The sequence below is a fragment of the Strix aluco genome, chromosome 26 (assembly GCF_031877795.1).
Source record: "Strix aluco isolate bStrAlu1 chromosome 26, bStrAlu1.hap1, whole genome shotgun sequence".
In the NCBI taxonomy this organism is placed as follows: domain Eukaryota; kingdom Metazoa; phylum Chordata; class Aves; order Strigiformes; family Strigidae; genus Strix; species Strix aluco.
Genome location: NC_133956.1, coordinates 436,742 through 457,803, shown reverse-complemented (window position 1 = coordinate 457,803; position 21,062 = coordinate 436,742). Strand labels below are relative to the sequence as shown.

Below are 21,062 nucleotides of genomic sequence, written 5' to 3'. Positions count from 1 at the left end.
TCCCACTTTCACTTGGATTTTAATCACCTTCTTCAGATCCACCCTAAACACCAAGGAGAGATCATGCCAGGGCTTTGCCCCCATTTCGCCAAATGCAAAGTTATAATTAGATTTTAGCACACAAATAAATTATTCATATTTTTCTACCATGCATGGTAAATTACTTTAAGCCAAAAGCAACAACAAAAAAATTGGGCTTCATTGTGGCAGACAAACATGATCCTGCCCTGGGAACAGCCAGTTCATTGAGGGGAGAATGATACTGGAGGTAAGAATATTGTCTTTAATTACTCTCTTACACTACAGGCGGCCCCAAAGTATGTCATTTCTTCCTCATGAATGCCTGTCTAAAAATAAAAATGGAGATAAGATTCTGAACTTAGTGTTCTTCCATTTCCCTTTGCGTGAAACTTCATCCTTGGAAAGGGAAGGGGTTGAAATCTAGCAATGTCCCACCCAGCCGTGTGGCCACTGGCATGAGGAGGGTGGCGGTTGCTCCGGGAGGTCCCATTCCATCCCGGGCAGCAGCACAGCCCCTGCAGCCCCCTCGGTGCCCGGTGCCATAGCAGCAGCCTTTGTGCCCGTGGTGGCAGGACAGACCAGGGAGGGACATGGCACTTTTCCAGGAAGGGAAGGTGGGATGATGGGGGCAAACCCACTTGTGCTGAGCTACAGCTCCTTCCCCACCTCCCCAGGACCTTCACTAGGGCTGCCCTGGCAGGGTGGGGACAAAGGGACAACCTCTGGGGGGGATTCACGGGATGCCTGCGGGGTTCAGCCTGGCTGTAACCACATTCCTACCCTAACACCAGAGACAAAGGGCAGCTAACACTGGCTCTCCCACCAGCCCTGGGCCCTGCAGCGACTGCCCTGGGACCTGCCTGTTCCCGTTGTGGGGCCAAGCCCGAGCCTCCAGCCCCGCCCTGGCCCCAGCGTGGCCCCCTGAGCGGTCACCTGGGGGGACGCAGGGGCAGCCAAGGCAGGTTCGTGCTCAGTTCGGGGAGCTCAGACAAGGCACAGGAATCTGACACGCTGTCTGAACCTGTGCAGCCACAGCCAGAAAAGGGGCAGACGGCAGCTGGGAGCTGAAACCGGCCCTTCCCTCCTGCCCAACTGCAGGCAGGAGCAGGCAGAGCTCGCTCCCGGCTCTGCATCTCCCATCAGCCCCCGGACACCGGCACAGGCTGTACCCAACACACCGGCAGCTCAGCTCTCCTCGGGGAAACTGGCTGGAAAGAGAACAAAACCCCGGGAAGTGAAACCGCTGCCGGCGGCGGAGCCCGAGCCAGGAGCAGCCGCCGTGTCCGTGTCCAGGGCAGGAAGCACACGGCTGGCGCACACCCTGCACGGGCACCGCTGCCTGGCCCGCAGCGAGCTGCCGCCCTCACCGCTGAGCGCCCCAGGCTGTGACACGGAGCTGCTTCCAGGCACCAAGGACCAGGGGAGCATCGTGTCCCCGTCCCTGTCCCCATCCCTGCGGCTGCACCAGCGAGTCCATGGCAGGGCCCTGCTCTCGCCCCTGCCCTCGCCCTGGCCTGGGGCCCGCAGCCCTTTCGGACACCTTGCTGGGGCCGGTGCAGGCAGCGGCTTGGACCCAGCTCTGCCCACGGGGGCTGCAAACGCAGTCCCCGGTCCTGTGCTGGGGGTGCAGGCGAGCACAGCTCGGGCACATTTGGGTAATGCTGGGGCCTCTTTCTAAACCCCCAGTGCTGCCCTGGACTCCCAGCAAGTTTCCCCGCTCCCGCCTCACCCCACGCAGCAGCCCCGGCCCTGCCCTCCCCCCTGCACCGTTCGCCTGTGCTTAATAATATTTTCATGACTGTTTTAGACCCACACTCTGGGAGTCTTGGGGGATGTTTGTGCATGACATCACCCTCCCCCTCCCGTAAATCAGGCACGGGGCCGTGCATAGCCATGACCCATTCATGACAGGGATAAAATCCAGATGTTCCAGTGCTACGTGCAGCTGGGTCATTTCCTTTTTTGGCTAAAAACGTGAGGCTCTTGAGGCTGACTGAAAGAGGAGCCCGGGGGCCCTTTGTACAGAAACCTTTTGTGGTTAATCCCTGGAAACAGCGCTGCAGAAACAAGGGTTTGTGGTGCTGCTGCTGGAGGAGAGGCTCAGCTGGAAACCTCCAGGCCTGGAGCCGCTCGCTCACCCTTTGGGGCCGAGCAGCAGCAAAACCAGAGCCCTGCCCAGGTCACAGGGCAGCAACAGCAACAAAAATCTGACTTGGAAAAGCCCGTTGGCTGCCAGGGCAGGAGTCTTTGAAGGAAGCGGGAAGGTGCACGCACAGAGTCGGCGCTGCGGTCCCACCCGGCCCCGCAGGCTGTGCCCGTCGTGCCGCCGGAGCAGCAGCCGCAGGAGCCGAGCCAGGGCGCAGGGGGCACGGAGGGGCGCTGGGGCCAGGCAGGCAAGCCCAGAGGAAGTCGTGGCAGCTGTTAGTAAATGTGAAGGAATCTGCGGAAAATAGTTTCAGATGTTAGGGGAATAAATGGCTCCCCGGCTGATAAAAGTGAGTAATGAGCACACAGCGGTCCGGGAAGGCTGCCAGAAGGAGACCACTGCTACCCCGACTGGAGACTGCAGCAACTTCCCCACCAAACCTCCTCCCGAGAGCCTGCATGCGCAGACTGGGGAGCGTGTCTCACGGGGGAAGGAAGCGTGTCTGCACAGTGGGATGCGACCCGGTATCGCAGCGATCCAGACCAGCTCCCGCGGCTGCTGCCGAGCCCGACCCAACGGCTGGCCCGGAGGCATCGCCCCGCGCAGCACCAGCACCGGCCGAGCCCTGCTCAGGCCCGTCCTGCGGAAGAGCCTGCCCAGACAGATGGCAGGCACAGACAGGCAGGCAGCCTGGGCACCGGGCACCCGCCGCAGCTCCACGGCAGGAAGAGGGAGCTGCTGTTCCTCTGCCAAGGCCCAGGGGACTGGCACGGCTGATGCTGGGCCAGTGGTTTGGGGAGGGGGAGGCGTGAAGCCCGGTGGGGATCGGCCATCCCGAGCGCGGGGTCAGGGGCGAGGCCGAGGCTGAGCACGGAGCCACGACACCGACAGCGCTCTGCCCCGTGCCTGCTGGTCGAGAAACACACGAGAGCAAGCGGCACTAAAACGGTTTATTATATAAAGCCGTAGGAAATACACAGGAGGCTGAGGTTTAGGACACTTCCTTCTAGAGACTGCTCCAAGCTCCTCAGAATAGCAAACACACAAACTCTGATTTGCCTGCATCAAAGCTTTCAAATGAGAGTTCAACAAGGATCTGCATACAGAGTTAATAACACTTCAACATGCATAACATTTTCTGTTCCTAAGTGAAGCCTGGCAGGGGGGGGAGCTAGCCCCTTCATCCTGTAGTTGGTTACAAAATGACAGATATTCATAACGAAAGAGTACAAAAGGAAAAAAAAAAACCACAAGATGCTTCCAGAAAAGCACGTGGGTGTCTAAGCAGGAAAGCAGGGTCAGCATAAGTGCCCCAGCGAGACAGAAGCAAAAGGGAGGTGGAGAAAAGGCAGGCACGAGCACCCCACCGCAGAGGGGCCGTAGGGGGGCCCAGAGCCAGCTCAGCCACGGGGCAAGGACGGCTCAAGCCCTCGTGCGAGTCTGGATGGCTCCAGGTGTCCTATTCTGCACAGTCAGGGCCAACGCAGGCATGCGGAGATGCCAAGCCCCTCCCTAGGGCAGCCCAGGTGCCACCTTGGCTTTGCCTCTCATGTGGGACAGAGCGAGGGACGAGCATGGCGGGGGCAGCCACCGCTCTCAGCCTGGCGGGGTGGGGGACACTCAGCCCTGGGAGGATCAGGCCGTGGACACCCCAAGTGCCCCATGGCCAATCTCCGAGCTCCCGCAGACCCCCCGGCAGCCACCCAGCATGGCCACAGCCTGTGGGTGACACTCCCCTCCCCGAATTAACGGGAGGCCTTCGGTATTACCTGTGCCCCCGTCCCAGGGCTCCCCGTCAGAGGGATGGAGCAGGAATAAACCCCTCGGTGCTCTCAGCCAGGTGCACGCCGGGGGGCACCACCAGTGCGGCAGGACCCACCGGCTCCAGCCCAGGGAACGCAGAGGCAGCTGCGGGAGCTCGCGGCACAGGCAGCCGGGAACAGGGCGGGGAGGTGGCGGGGGCAGAACGCACCGTACCTGCGAGCGATTTGAGCTGCTCATCCACATGGAGCGAGAGCACCTCTGCAGAGTAAAGGGCCTGGCCTGTGGACCGCTGGCTACAGAAATCTGGAGGTGGATCCTCTCTGGCAGGACACCTGCTCTTCTCCTGGCCACGCTCCAGCCCGGTGTCCCCAGACCTCCCGGACGGGGCAGAGCATGCCCGTCGCGCCCGGGTGGCCACGGGCCAGCCGCACCGGCCAGGCTGCGCTGCGAAGCCGCCCGCCACGCGGGCCAGGCCACACCGACCAGGAGCTGCTGCCTTGTGTCACACAGAGCAGGGGAAGCACTTGGGGAAGAGAGAAGAGCCAGCGCTGTGCCAGGGGGAGCAAACACGTGCTGCCAGCGTGCAGATCCAGCAGCCCAACACTGAAGCTGCTGCTGCTGCCCTTTGCTCAGCTGGGGCCCTGGGCTCAGCTCGTGCCTGGTCAGACAGGAAGCAAAAGGAAAGAGTAAATAATGGGGGGGTCTTGAAGCTCCTTTTTCAAATTTATTTAGCTTTGACTCTGCACAGAGCCATAGCATAGCGTACTCTAGCCTTCAGGGAGGGGCACAGGAACCCCCTGACCACACCGCGGTTCGGGGTCAGCCCCCATCTCCTGTGCCTCGTGCCCTGCCCCTGAAATGTTGTCGGGGCGTCTGGCACAAAGGCCCTGAAGAATAGAGAAAGCGCCTGCCCCGCGGTGTCCTCGGAGGCTCATAGGTCGCTGCTGCAGTCGCGGCACAGGATCTCATCGTTGTCAGGGATGAAGCCTTTCCCGACCAGCGAGGTGTTGCAGCGGGCGCAGTTAAAGCAATTGTGGTGCCAGTGACGGTCCTCAAAGGAGACGTATTTACCCCCGCCAAAGCCTGTGGGAGGGACAGAGAGCAGCGTTGGAACCCTGGGGAAACCGGGATGAGCTCTCCACGCAGACCAAGTCTTGGCCTGTTCATCTCCGAGTCAGGTCTTCACACGCAGTGCTGCGCTGCGGCACCCAAACACCCCCCAGTATCGAACACGTCTGAAACACGAATCTCCACTCATGGTGGGGGAGAGGACCAAAACGATTTCACACCAGATTTTGCAGGGTTGAGATCCTCAGACCAGAATCATCATTTTCTCCCCAGAGAGGAGCAGGGAGCGGAGCTGCACCATCGCAGCGCTGTATCACAGCAGGCAGCTTGTTTCCTCCGCTGGCAGCGGCCGGACTTGTGGGCTGTGACCCCCTTCTCCCCGGGACTGCGACAAACTGATAAGGACCAGACAGGAAGGGGGGTGCCCAGGAGCTGCCCTGTCCTCAGCCAGAGTCATCCCCTGAGTCACCAGCTGAGTCAGGGCTTTTTCTGCCTTCCCAGCAGCAAGAAACAGAGCGGCAAAGGGAAAGGTCCAGAGGGGGAGGACAGGAAGGAGGCCAGACCCTCTCAGGGGTTTCTGCAGAGGAGGACCCCCGGCTTCCCCTGCCTTAGCCTGGACTCCCCTGCAGCAGCTGCTGCTCCAGCTGCGGCTGGAAGTCTCTGGCCTTCCCTGTCTGTCAGCAATCCCTCCTCAGGACATGGAGCCTGTCCCAAACAAGGCAAGCTGGAGACAGGAGATCATGCTGTGAGGGGTCATTTCAGGAGCCTTCTCCCCTGGGCAGAGGGAATTCCTCCCAAGGGGCACAGGTCGCTTCTTTGAAAGGTGCAGAGGAAGGGTCACAAGTGGCCCTCGGAGCACTGCCACAGAGAGCTCCTCTCTCAGGGGGTTTCTCAGAAGGCGGCTGCAGTTGTTTCTGTGGGGGATGTGCCTGAGGGCACCTTGCACCACCCAGCGATTGTCCTGGGGAGGCCTGAAGTGCCCGGAGACACCTGAGCACTGCGGGGTGGCAGTGGGCGGGAGCACCCTGGGGCCACACGCACTCAAGAGGGCAGCTGCCTGTCCGGAAGCAGGGCAGGGGGGCTGTGCCCCACTCCGCAAAGCGCCCCGTAACCAGGGCCCTTCTGCTCACCTGTGATGGGCTTTGTGCAGGCGCTGCACTTCTTGGCATAGAGGTTCCCGAAGCACTTGATGCAGTACGGGTTGTCGTCCTGGGAGGTGAACTGCTGCCCGGCCAGGGGGGTCTTGCAGCCTGTGCAGACGAAACACTCCTTGTGCCACGGCTCGTCGCGGTAGGTCACTCCTCCCTTGGTCAGGGTCTGCGGGGAGAGAGGGCGCGCTGTGACAGTGGGCACGGGGAAACGGGACGCAGCGGCAAGCCGGGGCGCCGGCGCCTGAACCCTTCTCTGCTGGGGCTCAGGCAGGAGCGGGGAGCAAACACGTCCTGGAGCAGAGACCGCGGGGGCTCTGGGCCGTCCAGACGTACCTTTTTGCAACGAGTGCAGCGAGGAGCGAACTTGCTCTCATAACAGGGGACACAGTAATAATCCTTCTTGTCTGGGATGAAGGATCGTGACCCGATGGGCTGCTGGCAGCTGCTGCAGATGAAGCAGTGCTCGTGCCAGGTTTGTCCGTTGTACTCCAGCTTACGGGATCCTGCGGAGAGAGCCGTTGGCTGTGACAGGAGGACGCAGCACAGGCACACACGGGGGACACAGGAGACTGCGCAGGACAAGCTGCACCCCCAGCTGCTCAGGGGGTGCACCCACGGCAGCACAGGGCTGCAGGCAGCTGCAGAGGGGAGGCCCCAGGGTCACCCCACTGCTGCCAGGGGAGGGCTGCGGGAACACGCGCCCAGCACCGACGCCTGTCGTAACCTACATCTGAAGACAGTGCCAGAACGGCCAAGCAAAGACACTCCTTTGCCTCGGGCCATCTCCAGAGACGCTCACACGCCTTCAGTCATTCCTTCCCTTCTCGTCAGCACACACCAGAAAATGCCCAGGAAACCTTTTGTTATCTCCTCCCAAGCTCCTTCCCCATGAAAAAGGGGAACAGACAGGGCTGCTGTGGTGACTACAGCTCTGGATCCTGCTGTCTTGCTAGACAAGCAACGTGCCCGACCCACTCTAGGCAGTGCCAGGGAGGCAGGAGAGCAGAAATTCGGCTCTTCCTTGCTGCCCTGGTGCTGGACCCTGCAGCCCCGGCCGACGCTGCTGGGACCAGGAACAACCTGCCGTTCGCGAGCCTGCCCGCTCCTACCTGGCATGACTGTCTTCTCGCAGGCAATGCATTTGGAGGAGAACTCGCTGCAGTAGCAGTCATTGCACAGCAGCTCCTCGCCTTGGCAGGTGAAGGGCTCGTCGGCCAGGGAACGGTCACAGCGGAAGCAACGAAAGCAGTGCTCGTGGTAATGGCGATCCTCATAGTACAGCTCCTGGGGAGGACAGCCGAGGTGAGGAGGGGACCGACCGCCCCAGGAGCCGCCCTGCCTGGCCGCGGGGTCCCGTACTCACTCTGCAGTCGTGGCCGATCAGCTCTTTGCACTCGTCGCAGGTGTTGGCAAAGTGGGCGTCGTAGCAGGGGATGCAGTACGGGCCGTTGTCCATCTGGATGTACTTGCGCCCGTACAGGGACTCCTTGCAGTTGTCGCAGTCGAAGCACTCCGTCATGGTGCCGGTCTGAGGGCCTCCCTCGCCTGCTGAGAGATGCTGGGTCAGCAGCCACTCACGAGATGCCCCTGCACGGCCCCGCCATCCCCAGGGGCCACGCGTCCCCCGCCCAGCCAGCGACCGCTGCGATCAGGGCAGGACGCAGACCCGAGCTGCCGCACCTGCTCTGGGGCCGTACGTGCTGCCAAAACAGCCTGCGCACACCCGGGGCCTGCGATGAATCGTGCTTCAGATTTGTGCTCCAGTTCAAACAGTCGGAGCACCGGGGCACCACTCAGAGTAACCCAGACACGTCAGCAGGCAGCTGAGCTTCTCGCTGCCTGCCTCCTTGCTGGGAAGCAATGTGTAAAGGATGACCAAAAGAGAGAATTTTTTTGCATGAAAAGTTTTGATTTGGCACCGAAAACAGGACCATGCACACGCCGCACGGGTGCACATCCCCTGTCACATCAGAGGCAGCCACCCTGAGGCCGCGCTGCAGAGACCCCCGCTCAGCCACCGGCACGGTCCTGCACCACCAGCAAGATTCCTCCCGACAGCCTCTGAGCCTGCTGGGGCTGCAGTGCTCCAGACTCTGGAACTTCTCCAGAACTTTAAAGCAGCTGCTCCCCAGGGAAGCAGAAATCGGGCACCCCACACCGTGCCCGGCTGTGAAGCCACGTCCCAGCAAGCTGTTTTGCACATGTTGTCCAACTACAAACACTCTTCAGGGAGAAAGTGTTGGGGGGGTGGGTGCTCTACAAGCAGTAGAGGTGTTGGGGTTTCACATGCAGATTGGACATCCCCGGCTGCCCCCTGTCTCCTCTCAGACAAGAGGTTTGTGGAACAATTTTGCTTTCTTTGGAGCACTAACTCCAGAAGAAGAGTATCTTCCTTCTGTTTGGTTTAACCTGGTTATTCCTAAATATGGAGTTTTCCACTTGCAGAATCACACCCTTCTTTAATACAGGTTGCTATCAAGTGTAGACAAGCCCATGGAATTACATCTGAGCCGTCAGCTGCAAAGCGCCGCACGCTGCAGTTTTCTTCAAGAACCCACCCACTTCAGAAAGAGCTGTTATGGCTCAATCTCCAGTTCAGCATTTAATGGGGCAGGAGCTCACCGCCAGCCTCCGCGCCTCCCTCCTCGCAGGCTCCCCGGCCGCAGCGGCCGTCTCCCTCCGGGGCAGGAGCCGATCCAGACAGCTCTGACTCACGGCAGCGAGCTCCCCAGGGCTATTCTTGGTCAAGCCACAGAGCTCCCAGCTGTTGTCAAGCCTGGTATGTGCGATAGGCCTGCCGGTGAATAAATCTAGTGTTCCCACATGGCTACGTGACCAACAGAGGGGGAACAAAGTCTCTTTTCAGACGCTCTCGCTACCCAGCTGCTGCCCTGGCCGCTGCCTGCCCCGCTGACCGCCCCATGCCCCCAGCGCGGCAGCCCGGCGTGCGTGGCTGCGGCTCCACGGCGCGTCCCTGCAAGCAGCGCGGGCTTGGGGCCACCAGCCCACCGAGCCCCAGAGCCCAGCCGGCTGCCCCAGACTTGCTGCCTGCACCGGGCTGGGCAGTTCCCAGTCTGTTACTGGAGACAGGGCAGGCACTCGGGGAGGTTTGTACAGGGGAGCCAGGTGGGTGCCAGGGCGCCAAACTGCTGGCCCCCAGCACCCCCCGCTCCGGGCACCCCACGAGGCGCTTGCCCAGCCGGGCAGCAGCTCCTGTGCCCCCCCCAGCACCCCACGCGGCTCTTGGCCGCTCCTCAGCCACTGCCTCCTCCTTTGCCACCCCACTTGCCTTCGCTCCCTGAACCCACCCGGGACCTTTCTCTCTGGCAAAGAGTGAAATCAAATTACTAACCCTCCTCCTCCCAGCCCTGCTGAAGGGAACTTTCCAAGGTGTGTCTGTAATAAAAGGGCCTCTAACGAGCACTCCTACCCTGGGAGCCAGGGTACCGCCAGAGCTGCCATGTTTGCTCAACGGGCTGCGCTTTATCTCTGTGGTCCTGTAACATGGGGTCAGAGGACGCCAGGAAACACGAGGGAAGGAAAACCTAGCCAAGGACTGCCGGGGCGCTTGCACCCCTGAACACCCCGCGAGGCAGGTGCTGCTGCCCCGGGCCTGCACCACCCCCGGCCCCACAGGCACCCCTGGGACCCCATGAGCAGCAGCTCCACAGCAAGAGCTCAGGGCCGTGGCATGGGCAGAGCCAGCCCCGCTCCCCTGAGGCGGCTGAGGGGTCGCCATGAGCCAAACGGGGAGTGAAAAAAATAGCGACAGGATAGGAACATTTCAATCCCAAATGCTGTTTGTCACCCAGGCTCCTGGTAGCGAGGGGCCGCTGGCCCTGCTGAGCCCACCAGGACCCGCAGGTAGCCCTGTGCTGGCCGCAGCTCACCGGCGGTACCGTGGCAGCACCGGCGGGAGCCCGCAGCGCTGAGCAACACTGCAGAGGGGGGAAGTGAAAACTGCATAAACCCTCTGAAAACTATATACTGAGGAAGCCCCTAAAGCAGCGTGCCACGCTTGCCTCTGCTTTGAGTAGCTTCTCCCCAAAGTCTGCCCGTGGCCGTCGCACGCTGCGCCAGCCCAGCTCCTGCTCCCCGGGCCGCGGCAGCCGGGCGGGCTGGCAGAGGCACGGACTGACAGCGGAGCGAGGCCCGGGAGCATCACGTGGCCGAGACTGCTCCGAGAACAGCCTCCATGCTGCCTTTTCCACAGAAAAAAGAACAGGCCCAGGAAGTTTGCTCAGTGTTATTTATATTAGATAAGCTGTTTGCTCTCTTTGTTCTGGTCTCACACGCAGCGCTGGGCAGCGGTGTCAAAGCCCTGTGCAACGCCAAAGCAAACTCTGCATCTTCACCCCTGAGGACATGGCACTGCCAGAGACCAAGTGCACAGGGAAGAGGAAGGTGGGACAAAAGAAAGAGCGTAAAAGAAACAGTACAAAAGCCCACAGTTCTTACTGTGATTGTAATGAGGAACCTGGAAATTGTCTCCATTCATGAAGAAAAAAGGTGGAGTCTCAACGCATTTTAAAATGCATTAAAAAAACCCTTTAATTGAGGCTCAGATTTAGAAGGCGCAATATAGGCAGCCACTATGCGTGCTAATTAGCATGTGCTCACACTCTGCAGGCTGCACCACCCTGTAAACATTAGCTGTGTGCTAGGCTGAGGGAACCAACAGCCTTCAAGTACTAACCAAGGTGTTACCCTGAAACCACAGGAGCGTTTGCTTGCCCATTACCAGCTGGCAGTGGTCCCTGGGGCACCGGGTCTCCTGAGGCAGGTCCCTCGTACGTGGGGACAGTGGAGCTGGATGGGGGGGTTTCTCTCAGCTGTTTCGCTGGCTGTCTGAGGGCAAAAATAAACAACAGATATATGCCTGCCAGCTGCCTACCCTTTCCCTTTGACAGATATAGTCGTGCTCACGGAGGAAAGGAAGTTCAGTTCCTCTCCTGTGCCCATGAACAAACAGCTTTGGGAACAAGAGCTCCTCTCACAAACAACATTTAGAGTGCTCCGGGATGCAAATCTGATCAGTCTGGAACAGAGCTCAGAATAGCTTCACGTATGAGAAAGGTCAGCAATTTGTCAAGGACGCACAGCAGAGCCCACTTTCTAATTAGAGAGTAACATGCACCTAACACCACCCCGTGTCATTGTCCGCAGCAACACAGCAGATGGCTTAGCAACAGCCCCAGGAGATTATTACATTAATTTTAGTGTCTATAAACTAGGGAGCTCGTATGCAAAGGAGACAGGACAGACCATCCAGGGCCAGGCTTCCTGCTGCACACAATCACTTAAGGGTTTAACTGGCCTTTTGAGACGATTCCTGCTACAATGAACTCCTTCAGCGCGAGGTCTCACGTACAGGGTGAACCTACAACCCTGTGTAACTTCACACCAGTTTGTTGTTCGTTGTCAGGTCACAACCAGCTGCTCCACAAAGTGATCCCAGAGCAACCCATAAGGCTATTCCTAGGGAAACACTTAATCTTCCCAGGACGCAGGAATAGACCTGCCTCTGACCGTCTGTCAGGTCCCTGCCTGTTCTCGTCTTCCCTGGGCTGCCCTGAGCACAGCTCGCGCAGCGGCAGCTCGCACCTAGAGACGCGCAGAAGAGACAGCTCAACCACGCTGGGACAGGCGAGCGTTCCCCATGTAAGGACGAAACCGTCCAGGGACAAGGCTTTGGAAGACGGTCCTTGACGCACTCCAAGGTCAGAAGAGGAGAAGAACGCTTTTTGTTCCCGTTGGCTTTCCAGAACCATTATGGGTCCTGGAATCTGTGTGAAATTGTTTCTGCCTGCCATTGACCCTAAAAGGGAAACCAGCTGCTTGCTGAGGAGCAGCTCCAGCCCCCCCATTAGGCCGGGAACATTTTCGGTCCACGTTTCCTGACCCCGCTCCCGCGGCTCTGCTCTGGGTCACGGCGCACGGCCCGGGCTCTCCAGGGGGTCCAGCCCCATGGGGCACCACACAGGTTTCCCGCACCTCCTTACGCTGCTGCCTCTCTCTGTACCCAAACCCACGAGCGCAGCTGTAGACCTGGTGCAGGGGGAACAACGTCCCCACCCGCTGTTAAAGCGGACCCTGCTTTCGGGGAGGGCTGGGGGCAGCTTCCCACAAAGGTGCCGAGCGTTTCATCAGGGTGACCCAGCCTGCACGAGCACCCTCAGGAGTTGCATCACACCTTCACCCGCCTGCTCGCAGCACCACTGAGTCACTTCCTGCCCTCAGACCTCCCCTCCACACTGCCTTCGGCCCTCGCCTCCCCCGACAGCTCGGAGATCTCCAGTATGAAGGGCTGCTCGGGGGGCTCTGGCGCAGCGAGGAGCAGAGTCCCTGCAGGGACCATCAGCACAGTCACGGGCCTCACCTGGCAGCTCCCCCCCGGCACAACGGGAGGATGCTCTAGGCCATTTCTCCAACACGAAGGGAAAATCTGGTTCTCAGAGTCAGCTGGGTGCAAGGCCACACATCAAGCTCCACTGAGCAAGCTGCAGTGCAGGGAAATCCCCAAGCACAGGCAGACCAACTCCAAACACAACAGATTTAGCAAAATGGCTGTCACAGTTGTAAGGAAACACCCTGCATTTCAAATGAGGTAAGTGCTGTCAGTCACCCTTGCTCAGCAAGGTAGGCAGCTTCCTGAAAATGCCCACAACTTGGAGAGGAAGGAGAAACTGTTACAGCCTCTGACAAATCACAAGGTAGACCTAGATCATTGCGCGATTTTAATACAGTCTTAGAACAGCAAATTGAGGGTTTCCTAATGTTCAGAAGGGATCTCTGAGGTGCCCTCCATCCAAAGAGCAAAACCACATCACATGGACTCCTCCTGACAGCTCTGCATATAGATTAAGTGCTAAAAGCACAAATGTCCCACCAATGTGAGAAAATCTCTCCCGATGTGAGCCCACAGCCTGCCCAGAGGCGCCCTGCAGGGAGCCCAGCTGTCAGCACAGCCATGACCGAGACATCGCGCCTGGTCCACGGTGAGCGACGGCGAAGGGCACGGCCACCACCACCGCGCTGGACCCACACCAGGACCTGGCAGCACGGGCAGGGGCGCGGGCACACCTAAGGCGAGCGGTGCCTTCGCAGGCAGCACTGCCTGCATGGAGCAAGAGGGTTCCAGGAAGGTGCTGCTAAGGGCAGGTAGGCAGAGCCCAGCCCTGCCCAAAGGAGAGGAGAGGAGGAGGAGGGAGGTCACAAGTGTTTGAGAGCACTGGAAGACCTAATAGAGACGAAGCCCAACTCTGGTAAATACAGTAAGAGGTGCCCTCTTCCTCAAACAGCTGACACACAGCTTGAGACAGGAAGCATCTTTATCACTTTACACATTAGTGACATGGCACAATAGGTATGCTAATATTTATTTTCTATACCAGCATAATTCTACAGAGGAGGAGGTGACAGGATGCATCTCCAGGAGGCCAGGCTCACTTTCATGCTTCCTTGTAACACCAGTAACACTGATTCTGGGAGGAAAATGACCACTGACGCCTGGTCTAAGTACCTGCTGGATCTGGAAAGCAGCAATGATTTTTTAAAGTTTAAATCAAATTTTTGAATTACCATAAATGATTGGCCAGGTCCCTCAGGAAGGCCAATAAACCTTAGCGAGACCATGCGCAGAGTCAGCTACCTGCACATGGAAATAGTTCTGGCCTTGATGTGCTCACAGCCACGCCAGTAGACACAGCTGGGTCTGCAAGAAACCTCCACAGCCCCGGGCCGTGAGCGGTTGTGCCTAGGATTGGGGGCGCAGGGCTGTTGGGAAGTTCAGGGTCCTAAGGAACTCCAAAACTTTGCTCTGGTTTCATAACACCAGTGAGTTCATAGACCTTTTTCCTCTAGTACTAAATTCCTTATTCTTTCTCCTAAGATAAGGAAACAAAACAAAACTTTTCCTATGTGAAAGGAAAACCTGCTGCTAATAAGTCAGGCTCTCACAAGGCAGCATCCCCATACAAGGTAAAGGGACAAAACTCTATGCCAGTATTTGTGCACACTGGGACTTTTGTCCCTTCTCTACCCTTTAAAGAAAGAATCTCTTTTTAATGAGGCCGCAGTTGCAGGGAAATCCAATTTTCCATGCTGCAGTGGAAAACCAAGCGGGTTTGCCCATCTGAGATTCAAACTGTAATTTCTTGTGGCAGAGACCTTGCTTTGCATTTGGTTTTCAGCTACTTCTGTCCCTTTCCTCCTCACATCCTTTCTATCCGAGCAGGTGCCCTGAATCCAGCTGTGAGCTGAAGCATCTGGGCAGTGAGCACGAAGATATGTGGTTGGAGGAAGAGAAACAGAAGATCTGTTCAAACACCACCAGTGAGAAATGCCAATCCCGTGTCTACCCACCTTCCAAAACCCCAACAGAGGCACAGCAGCGTGCAGGCTGAGAAGGAGAAAGGCAACAGACAATTCAGCCCTTGCTCTAGATTTATTTTCTTTAGGGAAAGTTAATTCTACCAGGGCCAGAGAAAGAAGCCTAAGAGTCCCTATTACACAATCATAAAATGAAAAACTCTGCCCAGGAAGAAAGGAGGGAATGATTTCAGAGTTTAAAATTTATTTCTGAACACCTGTAAGGGTTAATTAACTATTTCAGGTTCTGAACAAAACCCTCCCTCTGCAGAGGGCAGCTCGACCGAGGGCGCAGCTACCAGCAGCAGAGCTCTTCGGACACATTCAGAACAAGCAGCCTGCGCCATTCTGCTGACATTAAAACCGAACATTTGCTCAAGAACCAAATGTTTGCTCAAGAGATCAGCTCCTAATCTTACTCAAAATGTATACAAAGTAAGTAAATTCTGCGCACTCAACAGGAAGTCGGGAATTGAAACCATTTGGGCAGTTTGGACCTGTCATGATTCAAACAGACCACTTAATTGAGGGAGGAAGTCCAAGAGCAGAGGAGTAAGACATGAACACCTCAGAAACTTCTCCCCAGCGAAATGAAGTCCCTTTTACCAGATGATTAAGAAACCTGTGGCTTAAAAATGTGCCGGAAGAGATTCTGGCCAGTCTCTGAAGAGGCTTGGGAGAAGAGACAGCCTGGCCCAAGCCCCATGTTGCAGGAACCTTCCCCTGCCATGGGCAGGAGCCAACAGCCTGCACCAAGCAGCTCGGAACTGGCTGCTGGGCAGCAGCTGCCACATGGCCAGGGTGACCATAATAGGGAGAAAGATGCTGGTGCCAAGTTTCAGGGCGTTGTGACTGATCACAGGAGCTTCAGTGTGATCGGAGGAGCAGGAGCCACAGTCCAGGGAAATGGCCGCTCATATCAATTCTTAAAAAGGAGCAAGGAACAGGCGTGCAATTGCTTTCTGGACTCGCACTCCCTCCTCCTCTCAAGCACGTTAGTCATCCCAGTTAAGACAGAAGGAGACGCTCAGTTACAGGAACAGTGACACCAAACACACTGGAGTGCACGCTGAAAGCGAGTACACACCATCTCCAGGCTCTCCTCGTTTGGGACAGCCAGTGGGCATCACACCAGCCCAGCAGCAGCACTCTCAGTGCCACTGCAGAGAGGCTGCCAGGGCTGGACCACACCATCAGCTCACGCTACTTCCCCAACACGGGAACATACACAACTCCCATCTGCTCGTGGTGTCTCAGCCTCAACAGCCCTGGTAAAAATGCCATCAGCTAGTGGGTGCTTGACAAATTGCATCATGAGAGTCTGCCAATGTCAAATCCACAAGTTCCCTTAGTTTTCCTCTTTCAACTAGAAAATTGGGCAAGAATGAGGACTCGTTGCTTGTGCAGGGCTGAACAAGCCTTTCAGACATATTGAGCAGACCATACATTAACCATCAGTCTACTGGCAACAAACAGCAATGCAAGAACACAAAACAAATCCTAGATAGTCATCAACCATATAAAACAAATTAATGGGCAGTGGCTGGCCTCCAGGGCCCAGGTTTCACGCCAGGTCTAGGACAGTGAAATGCCCATTGCTTAGAAGTGGTATAATTTATCTGTGAACCTTCTCTGCATGAACTGATGGACAAGTAAAGGTGGTGAGAAGGGATCATAAATGGATGAGGTTTTGTCAAGAAAGTCCTGAAGAGAGTATATAGACATGTACATGAAACTACAAGTTGGTAGATAAGGTGCTGCACGTTGCTTGCTGTTGCAGTGTACGTTTTCTCGTTCTTTGCTACAGCCTCATAACACCACACACCATTGCAGTTACAGCGAGGTACAGGGCACCTGCATGAGGTCAGTATTCTCCAGAAGCAAACATGTGACCACAAAGATCAAATGGGAAAACGCATCCATGCCCCAAACTCAAAAGACAGAACTGTTGCACAGAGCCTAGGATGTCCTAAACTTTCCAGATGCAGAAAGCCAGCAAGATCTTTACAATGCCCTGGCTATTACAGGAAGAAAAAGGGAGTCCCAAAGAATAACCATGTTGTATTATAATCTAGCAATGAAAGTTTAATTTTGGACGGAATTGATTTATGCCCATGTAACCCAGCAAAGCTGGCCCACAGCCGTATATAAATGCCTAACTGCTTACCCAACTGCACAAACCCAGGGCTCTGGCAGTAGCGTTTCAAAATCTCTCTGCCCCATGAAATAAAGGTCATATCCAATACACTAGAATTCAAACATGAAAGCATGACAGGAAACGCCTAACTGCACACTGAGGCCAATTTACCTTCATCTTCGATCTGCTCAGCATACAAGAATCTTGCAATTCAAACAGACATCACAGCCTATATGCAGAAAAAATAATCTGACTGCTCTATTGCTAATTCTTGGGGTCTGTACATCTCAGTATAGATGTCACTGCAAAATAATGGAATTCCGCTCTATTTCCCTAAAGTGCTCTTACAATTCTAGCCTTAATGCTGCAGTTTTCACTTTTCTTTCCCTTAGAGGCAGCTAGTTTGTTTAAATTGAGGACGAAGCCATTCTTATTTCTGAGGTGATACCTAATTTAAGTTGGTGCTTACAAAGCTTTTTGTAGTCCCTGAATAACAGGGATTTATGAGATTATACCTCTATTTTGCACACAAAGGCAGTCGAGGGGCTGCTTCAAGCTTGCTTCTGAACAAGGACACACGTGCGCCCGCGGACAGGCTGCAGGGACAGACGCAGTCACAGCGCGCATCTTCTGTGCGCACATGCTGAAAAGCAAACCTGCGCGGCCTGAGCCCGACCCCTTGTGAACTGTCTTCTCCAGAAAGTCTGACAGCTCTGGTGCCAATTCTCCTCAACTGCAATTTTTTTTTAATAAACAATTTTGACTTACAGTAGCAGAAAAAGATATATAAACCAGATATGTTTTATTTAATGCAAGCCTATTACTTAAAGGGCAAAGTGAATTTTTTCACCAAATTTGGTCAAAATATTCCCTTTTCTGATATGATTCTTTGTCTCCCAAACACGAGCATTTGTAGTTGCGCACAAGCAGACATACTGAGGAAGGTAACCCACATTGTGGGTTATTTGTGCCCAAAGGCAGTTTTGTGCCTTTTGGGGCCCTCCACCCCAAAATCAGCAAAATCAATAGAGTCAAGAGAAAGCCAGGAAGGTGACGGGGGAGACACTGCAATGACGCTCGTGTCTCCCACTGTCCCGATCACTGACTGTGGGCCTCTCCACCTGTGCTGGCTCTTTGCACCAGCGGTATGGACAGTCTCAGTCTAAAGTACTTTCTACAGCTGCTGGTGTCCCTTGCAAGCAAAGGCAATTACAGCTCTGGAGCCCGCAGCATGTGAGCAGCTTCTAAATCTGGGGAAGGGCTGAATCCTGGCAAAGACAAATTGTCTCGGGTTACCATGCCAAGAACTGCTTGCCTGTGGTCCGAAACAAAACTAAGATAATTTGTTACCGGGGAGATGCTGTATGTGCCAGCTGCAGCCCTCCTGAAACAAGGTAGGGCTCTGCAAGCACAGCCCAGCCGAGCCCACGAGAGACAGAGCAGGGACAGACAGGGCATCATCACTGCCTGCCCAACACGGAAGGGAAACAAGTTTCCCCCTTCTGTGGCTGAAGATTTCTCTGCTAGGTGATCTGGTCATCAGGTGTCATTTACTTTTACTATACAGAGCCGGTTATCTTCAAACCAGTCTCCTTGTTAAAGCATTTCTCCTTTAAAAATTACTCTTAAGTAAAGAGTCACTTTTAGAAGTGAATTAAGTACTGCACATTTTAAACAACAGAAGCCATCAGTTGTCACATATTTTATGTAAAATCTCTGAGAAGTAACTCCTTGCAAGCACTGAAAAGAAATCCGGAAGATGCAACATGCTTTCCAACTTCTGTCATGCCATGCTGCCACACTTGGAGAGAGTCTTTGGTGGTACCCATGAAAGGGAAAACCCGTGCCACATCCAAAAGACTAAGTGCAAGCAGCTATTTTGAGGGGCACAAATGCTCCCAAAATTCATGAATGCCTTTATGTCACGCAGCTACACACTGAGTTTCCAACAGCTATGCCCCTGCCCGGGGCCGTGCCTGTCTCTGACCAGCTCACCACGCTGCTGGCGGGCAGCATGGCACCCCACATGTGCTGACCGTGCCTAAAAACTCACAAGGAGAGGAAAACTGCTCCTTTACAGAAAAACCCCCACATGAACAGAAAAGCAACAACGGTATTAGAGAGCCCCTGATCCAGGCCTGTGGCTCATTTACAGAACCTCATTCTCTCATTCAAATCTAAGATTTACAAGGGAGCCTACATGAAACAGATTTGTCACAGATTAAGAAGGAACCAGAAGGTCAAAATTTTAACTAACAGAGGCTACTCTCATGATGACTTTCAGGTAAAGACTAAGAAGAGCTGATGTTTCAGCCCCTGAGGCAGCAGATATGAAGCAGTGCCCCACTTCTTTGCTACAGAGAAGATGCTCCGCAGCCATTCACCGAAGGAAGCAACAGCAACCTGCTCTCTGACGGACTGCAAGACTTTTCCAAAGCTGTTTGCATGCTCAGGCAGCTCGAGGATGATGGGCTTCACTGCAACAAGACACCACCAACGCCCTAATAACCCTCCCTCTGTTCTAACCGACCAGAACAGAAATGCTCTCTTTACAAGCTATTTGTCCCAAACTGGCAACCCCCCAGAAACAAAAACTCAAGACCAGTTCTCTGTTACCTTGCATTGCTGAACGTGACGGACCAGTAAACCCAAGTCCCAGCAGCAGCAGCGCTGGAAGCAGCAGCGCTGGAAGCAGCAGCGCGAGCGTGGCTCTCCCAGTGACTCACACCGCAGACAGTTCAAGCAGGTGCGACCGGCAAGATACTCTCGCTAGTAAATCATCGCTTCACTAGCAAAACACTCGAGTGCTTGCCCAGAAACAAAAGCAGTCCCATCATAAACCAGAGGGTGACATCAGCACAGGGATTGCATTTCCTACAGAGGTTTAAATGTCATTACTTGTGACTGGGAATCGGACACTTACAATTCAAGTTACTCTAAATTTTCGTAAGGCACATAAGAATTCTGACTCCAATTTTGTGTAGATATATTTCACTTCCAAACCCTTCCTATTTCTCAATATCACAATGACAGAAAAAAACCCAAAATGTAACAAGCAAAACTCCTAACAGAAAGAGAAGCTAATGAACATCATAATTAGCCGGATTTACCAAGTCAGGTGCTAATGAGGTGAGCAGCAGGACTCATTGATTTCCACTGTAAAGGGCCAGCGTTACTCCAACAGCATGATCTACTCGGGGCCCGGCCATTGAAAATCTCTGGACTGCCCTCTTCCACTCTTATTCAAAGTTCTGCTCTGTGTCTTCTAAAATTAACACTCAAAGCTATCAAGGATCCGAGAGCACTTACTTCACCACTCTTTGGTTGAGTCACTGTTTGACAGAGCACGCAGCGTGATACGGTCTGTGCATACGGTCTAACACCTCCACCAGCCTGAAGTGAATTTGTGATTTTCCACACACAGCTCTTTGGGCTCTCCAAAAGCAACACATCCAACACTTCTAAACAAGCCCGATGGGCCAGATTTAATCTTCCTGTGAGTTACACGATGTTTGCATAGGGTTGAGAAATACTAGAAATAAAACTTCTCTTGGCCGAGTTACATGCAACACACTGTGTATGTTTTGCTATTAATGACTCTTTAGTAAGTACCACTTTTACTCTACATATTCCAGAACCCTCTGAGTTAGGCACTGCAGCAATTTTCTTCATACAAAGTGTTCACTGAGTTAAAGGTAGCCACTGAAATGTCTTAAAATTTAAATGCTGACTTTCCTATTTGAAATTTCCCATTGCTGAGAAAAGAAGCAGATGAGAATAACTGATCCGCATTTAAGGACACAAACTAAAGATTAGTTTCTTTACTTGAAAAGCAGTTTAGCTCCCTGACTCCCTACTGCAAATAATGCAAATAGATATGATGATCCAGTGCAAGACCATAAATGCAAGAGCGCTCAGTTTCCACGGGTCTGACATCCTGTACCTCTCACAGGATTGTTGTTTCCTCAATTCCCTAACAGCTGTCACCAGCAAAAACATTATTTACCCGTATAATACCTGTAGGGCAGGGAGATATTTTATCTCCCTCCTGGGATTTGCACCTCGGAGGGTTTTGGCACAAGGCAAGCCTGGCAGAACTAAAAATGGAACCAAGATTCAAGTCCCCGTCCATCTTCTCCTTCTGAGATGCAGCACATACTCCCATCAGCCTGGAAACTCTGACAGCCGCTAACGCAGGTTACAGACCTACATTCAAGTAGATTCCACAAACTGAACTCTGTAAGAAGCAGGGGAAAAAGGACAGAAGAGGACATGATCTTTAAGGTCCCTTCCAACCCAAACCATTCTATGACAGACAGACACAGTACTGCGCGGTTACAAGGGACAGTTAATCCAGACTGCAGATCTTTCGACCAAGTAACACCATGCCTTTGCTAGTCACTCC

At 54.7% G+C, this 21,062-nt stretch overlaps 1 protein-coding gene across 8 annotated transcripts in view; it reads right to left on the bottom strand.

The window, feature by feature from the left end:
• Positions 1 to 3,103: 3,103 nt before the first annotated feature.
• FHL3 (four and a half LIM domains 3) overlaps positions 3,104 to 21,062 on the bottom strand; it is a 29,763-nt gene continuing 11,804 nt past the window's right edge. For 3 of the 8 annotated variants that reach the window (XM_074807313.1, XM_074807314.1, XM_074807318.1), the window contains exons 2-6: positions 7,514 to 7,695; positions 7,260 to 7,434; positions 6,484 to 6,653; positions 6,130 to 6,316; positions 3,104 to 5,014 (exon numbers count right to left, since the gene is read on the bottom strand). In XM_074807313.1, the coding sequence (XP_074663414.1) occupies positions 4,863 to 5,014; positions 6,130 to 6,316; positions 6,484 to 6,653; positions 7,260 to 7,434; positions 7,514 to 7,669 (840 nt within the window). In that variant the 5' untranslated portion in view covers positions 7,670 to 7,695 and the 3' untranslated portion in view covers positions 3,104 to 4,862. Of the gene's footprint in view, positions 5,015 to 6,129; positions 6,317 to 6,483; positions 6,654 to 7,259; positions 7,435 to 7,513; positions 7,699 to 8,772; positions 8,793 to 19,273; positions 19,296 to 19,767; positions 19,894 to 21,062 lie in introns of those variants that run through there. The other 5 variants (XM_074807317.1, XM_074807319.1, XM_074807315.1 and 2 more) reach the window with 5 other exon arrangements.